Source organism: Octodon degus, unplaced genomic scaffold (assembly GCF_000260255.1).
Source record: "Octodon degus isolate 3935 unplaced genomic scaffold, OctDeg1.0 scaffold00098, whole genome shotgun sequence".
In the NCBI taxonomy this organism is placed as follows: Eukaryota; Metazoa; Chordata; class Mammalia; order Rodentia; family Octodontidae; genus Octodon; species Octodon degus.
Window position 1 is genome coordinate 6,484,860 of NW_004524674.1, and position 6,254 is coordinate 6,491,113.

The 6,254-nt window shown below is 42.4% G+C and overlaps 2 protein-coding genes across 4 annotated transcripts in view; one reads left to right on the forward strand and one right to left on the reverse strand.

The window, feature by feature from the left end:
* The window catches only part of LOC101574280 (splicing factor 3A subunit 3), a 2,237-nt gene extending 1,690 nt beyond the window's left edge, over positions 1 to 547 (forward strand). Inside the window, exon 2 of the mRNA XM_012516267.1 lies at positions 503 to 547. Coding sequence (XP_012371721.1) covers positions 503 to 547 — 45 coding nt within the window. The remainder of the gene's footprint in view (positions 1 to 502) is intronic.
* Positions 1 to 6,254, reverse strand: part of Pik3r6 (phosphoinositide-3-kinase regulatory subunit 6) — a 60,334-nt gene that overhangs the window by 39,221 nt on the left and 14,859 nt on the right. For all 3 annotated transcript variants that reach the window (XM_023723484.1, XM_023723483.1, XM_023723485.1), the window contains exon 2: positions 569 to 665. Coding sequence is in view for 2 of the 3 variants with exons in the window: in XM_023723483.1 (XP_023579251.1) it covers positions 569 to 581 (13 nt within the window). In the remaining variant the exon portion in view is untranslated. The remainder of the gene's footprint in view (positions 1 to 568; positions 666 to 6,254) is intronic.

The following is a 6,254-nucleotide window of genomic DNA, read 5'->3' on the forward strand; positions in this document are numbered from 1 at the left end:
TAAAATTAATAAAAAATAAATACCATATATGAGCATTAAAAAAAGATAGAAGAGATATTCCTGCATCGCAGACTCCTTCCAGTGCATGGTACAGTCCAGAGTGGAGTCACTAAAAGTACAGATACTAGAGTTAGACTGCTAGGTTCAGATCCTGCTTCGATCATGCAATATCTGTGTGACCCGGGTGTGTGGGGGGAACTTTCCCTCATCATGCCTCAGTTTCCCCTCAGTAAAATGAGAATGTTAATAATGATATCTATCTATGGGGTTGTTATGAAGACTACATGAGTTAATATTTTTAGAGTGCTTTTATTACTCCTTGATAATCTCTTTTTATTAAATTACAAGCGCTTGGTAATAAAACCTCAGCCATTCTTGTCACTATGTTCATTGTCCAGCTCAGTGGCCAGCAGGCCCTGGAGCCTCCGACACGAATGTGGAGGCGGTCATTCAAGAAGTTCTCACACCTGAGCAGGTGAGTTGGGGTCTCCCTGCTGGCTAGACGCGGGTGGCCCTGCCACTGGAGGTGCGCTCGCCCACTGCATAGACGCTCCCCCACAGCACTGACCTGAGCTCTCCATGGGAGACTGGGGGTGTGAGGAGGATGTGGCTGTCGTGGGCAGCAGAGTGAAAGCAGAGTGGTTGTTCCTGAGGCAGAGGCAGTTCTGCAAAATAAGAGGCAGTTAGTGCGGGTGGCCAGGCGGCGCAGAAAGTGCCTCTGGGGCCCAAATAAGCTCCTAGGGGACCGCGGGTTCTAGCACACCTGAGGGAAGTCTAAACTTGAGAAATATTTGAGCAGCACTGAAATGATAGGAAGCCTAGATTTATTTAAGAAATAAAAGGCTCTATGTGTCTGTGGGTTCACATATGGATTCAACCAACCACCAATGGAAAATAGTTGAAAAAATTTGCATCTGAACTGAGCACATACATGTTTTTCTTGTCTTTTTTTTCTGAGCAATATAACATAACAGCTATTTATACATTACATTTTACTAGGTATTGTAAGAAATCTAGAACGATATAAAATATAAGGGAAGATGTGCATAGGTTATATGCAAATACTACAAATTTTATATAGGGGACTTGAGCATCGTGGAAGACGCCCTGTAGGAGGACCTGGCACCACTCCCCTGAAGATATCAAGGAACAGTGACACTTAAGTAATACTTAAATGGTGCTTACTACATGACAGGGATTTTGTAAGCACTTAAAAATGTCAACTCTTTCACGCAAATTCTAAGCTAATGAGGTGGGTACTGCTTCCCGCCTGTTCTGTCATTGAGGAAACTGAAACACAGAGCTGTTAAATTATGATTTCCAAGGAGCCTGGAAGAAAAGGATCGTGGACTTAAACTCAGACCACTTGGCTCTAGAGCCCAAGCCCTGTAGCTTGACCACAGGCACCACGGTGACCCCACTGGAGGCACCCCCAGAGTCTGCTACCCTGGACAATCAGCCTGATCATGGAGAAGAGGAGTGCTGAACTGATACAAGGGCCTCGTCTTTCAAGAGAAAGCAGGCAACCAAGCACAGGCTTGGGAAGGCTGATGGAGAGAGAAGAAAGTGCCAATTTTGAGAAAGAAATCTTTTTTTTTTTTTTTTTTCTGGAACGGGGCATTGAACTCAGGCCCTTGCGTTTGCCAGGGAAGCACTTATTCCACTGAGCCATCTCCCCAGCCCCCAAAAGTCCCAATTTTAAGAATGATTAAGGTCATAGTTCAAACCACAGAACAGGGCCGGCCAAATAGCTCAGCGGATTAACGTGCTTGCAGGCACTGGCCGAGGCTTCGATCCCTGGGCTTGCCTTGCCGGCACCACCCCCAGGGCACACTGACACAGCAATTGAGACTGGGCATGGTGGTGTGCACCTGTAATCCCAGCATTTGGGAGGCTGTAAGTAGGAGAATCATTGTGAGTCTGATCTAGTAGTGAGACCCTGAATACCCTGTAGACCTTTCCCTAAAATACAGAAAAAAAAAAAAACCCAAAACAACAATAACAACAACAAAACCCCAAAGAATAGAGAAAATATCTGTTATTTGAACTGCTCCAAAACATAGAGAAGGTAAAATTCTAGGTTTTTTTTTTTTTTTTTTTTTTTTAAGTCAGCTTAATCTCAATCTCAATAGCTAATGAAAGTAGTTTTCAAAAGTAGATTGAGCACTTCACAATCATGGAATAATTTGTGTCCCCCCCAACCCCAAATATCCCAAGCAAACAAAAAACCACCCTCAAAAAGCCCACATTATTTATAATGGACAAAAACCAGAATAAACTTAAAAGCCCAATTATAAAGTGTCAATTAAATATTTCATAGTCATCTGTGCTTCTGAATTCTGTGAAGCCATAAAATGATGATGTTTACATATAAACAAAAACCAAAAAGGACCTGAAAGAAGGAGAGGGACTCAGGGAAAGAGCAGCAAAGGGGAGAGGGGTGAACAGAGGGCAAGAGAGGGTGGTAGGGTGGGTGGGTGTGTTTACAGCATAATATATGAAAATGTTAAATGAAATATGAATTAATATGTTTATTTATTTATTTATTTATTTTTTGCAGTACCAGAAATAGAACTTGAGTCCTTAAATTCACCAGGCAGGCACTTATGCCACTGAGCTATCTCCCTGGCCCCTACTTAATTGTTTTAAAATGTGATGTGCTTCTGTATTTACTAAATTCAAAAGACTTTCCAAAGTATTTATTTGTAAGCTGTAGATAACAAAACATCACCTTTCTCATACCAGTTTTTAAGAGCCTCTCTCTCTCTCTCTCTGTCTCTCTCTCTCTCTCTCTCTCTCTCTCCCTCTCTCTCTCTCTTTGTGGTACCAGGGATTGAACTCAGGACCTTGTGCTTTCTAGGAAAGCACTTACTCTACTGAGCTGTCTCCCGTAAGAGCATATTTCTAAGTTTGCATGTATGCAATGGAAAATTTCAGGGAAAGCAAACAGCAAAACATGATACAGGAGGTTGTGGTCCTGGAAAAGACACAGTGTGTCCCCTCTAGAACTCTCCCACTGGACACAGCTGAAGAGTCCAGGCAGTATACCTGGAGCAGCTCCAGGAGGACTCTGGAAAGTAGAGGGTAGCAGGAAGAATGTGGAAGGAAGCCAGAACCCAAAGTAAGAGCCACCTGACGATGGGTTCTGTGGGCCTCGCCTCGCTATTCTACCCTGTGTGGACAGAGACAGCGGAGGAACTTCCTTGTTGGCAAAAGCAGGGACCAGGGTTAGATCCTGGGTCTGTCATGCCGTGCTGGTCCCGCACCCCGGGCGCACTGAGCTGGAGACTGAGTCTGGGCTTGGTGGCTCATCCCTCTAATCTCATTGCTGGGGAGGCTGAAGACAGGAGGATCACTACAAGTCAGAGCTGCATAGTGAGACCCTGTACCAATACATAAATGAAAAAAAAAATATATATGCAATCAAGTCTAGCAATATAAAAAAAAAGACTAACACACAATAACTTGATGTTTTTTCTTTTTTAGGGCTCCAATACTGGTCCAATATTTGAAAGTCAATCTACGGTCCTATAGATTAAAAACAATATATCCCAGCATGCCGTGCCAGCCCCGCCCCTGGGGAATCACTGACAAGGTGATTGAGACTGGGTGTGGTAGTGTGGGCCTATAATTCCAGTATTTGGGAGGCTGAAACAGGAGAATCACCATGAGACAGATCTACATAGTAAGACCCTGTAGACCCTGTACTAAATGCATAAAAAAAAAATCAATTGATGTAGTATAAACTTTTGACAATTTCAACACTTATTTTTAAAAAGTTTCATTTATTTATTTGATACATGGCCTCACTAAGCAGTTTGGACTTGAAGTGATCCTCCTGCCTCAGCCTCCAGAGCCCTGGGAGTACAGGTATGTGCCACCATGCCCGGTTTGGGCCAGCCCTGTGTGCCACTATATGCGGTACTGAAGGATCGAACTCAGATCCTTGAGCTTGCCAGACAGGCACTTAAACCACTGAGCTGTCTGCCTAGCTTCAACACTTATTAACCGTAAAAATTTACAGAAAATTAGGAATATAAGGGAACTTTATCAACCTGATGAAAGATATTTATAAAAGTAAAACCATAACTAGCATAGTTATAATGAAAGACTATTTCTCTTTAGGAAGAAGCAAGGGTGTCCACTCTCACCACTCCTTTTTTTTTTTTTTTTTTTTGCTGAACCAGGGATTGAACTCAGGCCCTTGTGCTTGCTGGGGAAGCACTTATTCTACTGAGCCATCTCCCTGGCCCCTCTCACCACTCCTATTCAACATAAGATTTGAAATCCTTCTCAGTGCAATAGGAAAAAAAGAGGAAGATGTGTGTGGGGTGGGGGGAGAAGCAGAAGGAGGAGGAGAGGAAGAAGGAGGAGGAGAAGGAAGAGGAATATTGAAAAGGAAGGAATGAAACTATTTGCAAGTCATATAACCCTATTTGCAAGTGATATGGCTATACAGATAACCTAGAATGAACAAGATGAATAGGAAATATAAACAAAATGACTACACAAATCTAGAGCTAGTGACTGTAGCAAGATGACAAGGAACAAAGCCAATATACAGCATCAACAGTGTTTCCACATACTAATGGCAAATAATTGGAAGCCAAATTTAAAACAGAATAGCATTTACAGTAACTCCAAAAGGAAAAACAAATAAAAATGCTAAAGGTATAAATCTAACAAAACCTGTATAGGATCTGCGTGATGTGGACTATAAAATGCTGAAGAAATAAATCAAAGAAGAACTACAGAGATGGGGAGACATACTACGTTTATAGTTGGAAGGACCAGTATGGTAAAGATGTCAATTCTCTCCAAAGTGATTTAGAGAATCATATGAGTCCAATTAAAATATCAGCGGGATTTACTTTGGTAGGTACACATAAGTAGATTAGATTTGCAAACTATCAACCATGAGCTGATTCTAAAATTTATAGGACAAGGCAAAGGAAACTGAGTAGTTAGTTATAAAAAGGGCTGTTAGAGGGCTCACATGCCTTACTTTAACACTAGTGAGGGCTGGGGAGATAGCTTGGCAGTCTAAGCACCAGCCTGGCAAGCACAAAGGACCTGGATTTGATCCCCGGTACCACCTGCCCTGTGCCAAGAAAGCAGTAGTAGTGAAAAGACAGAGTCATGGATCAGATCGGATTTCCTTAGTTTTACTTTTATTTATTTGTGTGTGTGTCTTATCTTTTAATGATGCATACTAAACTACAGCAGTAACAAAAAAGTGGCATTGGTTACTTATAAACTGTAGGATTACAGGTAATTTAAAAAAATTTAATACCTTTCTACATATTTTGATTTCTTTTTTATTAATTAATATTAAGTACATCTGACTCTATCTACACCACACAGTGGATAGCACACATGAAAGAAGAGAGATAACATATATCTGAGTTATGAGCTATAGTGAAAATGAGCCCCACAAACCTACCCACACAATTTAAAAACACTGACCTTGCATTGCGCTATGTAACTTAAAATCTGAATGAAAATCAAATCTTTAAAAATAGTCGCTCCATATCCCACCAACCCCAGGCCCTGTGAGTGTTGGGGAGACCTTCTGCTCTGTCCTGTGACCACCTGCCACTCCAAGCCCAGGCCCATCACATAAGAGGACTTTGCTCTTGTTATCTGGACCTCTGCCCCCTGGCCAGACCCAGCACAGCCCATCATCTGAGTAAGAACTTCTGCCACGCTCTTGGGAGTCCTGCAGACCCACCAAAACACAACACTGGTGAGTGTGGGAGAGCTTCTGGGCTCTTGACCCCGTTCCTCATACCCCTCCAGACCCAGCCCAGACCTAGCATACAGGCTTGAGGTAAAACCCTGCAGCTAAAGTCCCTGCAGTGAGACTAGGGTCAAAACCACACAGCTAATCCAGGAACAGATCATCTTACCAGAGGGGTACAGCAGGCCCACCTCAAGGGCAACAACAGTAAGGAACTGGGCACAGTAGCCTAACCCAAGCCAGGTACAACTGCATGAACTAGAACTTGGTATATCAGTACCTGAATTTCATTAAGTGATAACATAATTGCACCAAAGCTCTACACCAAAGGCCAGAGGTCAGTGTTAAATGAAATGATAAAGACAAGGAAAAAATGCAATCTCAGGTCTCAAGCCTACCCATAACAAGTGCAGAGGACACTAGCTCAACTGAAATAAATGAATCAATAATGTCAGAAGTAAATAAACTACAGCAGAAAGATATAGAGGAACTCAGAGCAAAATTAATTTCTGGA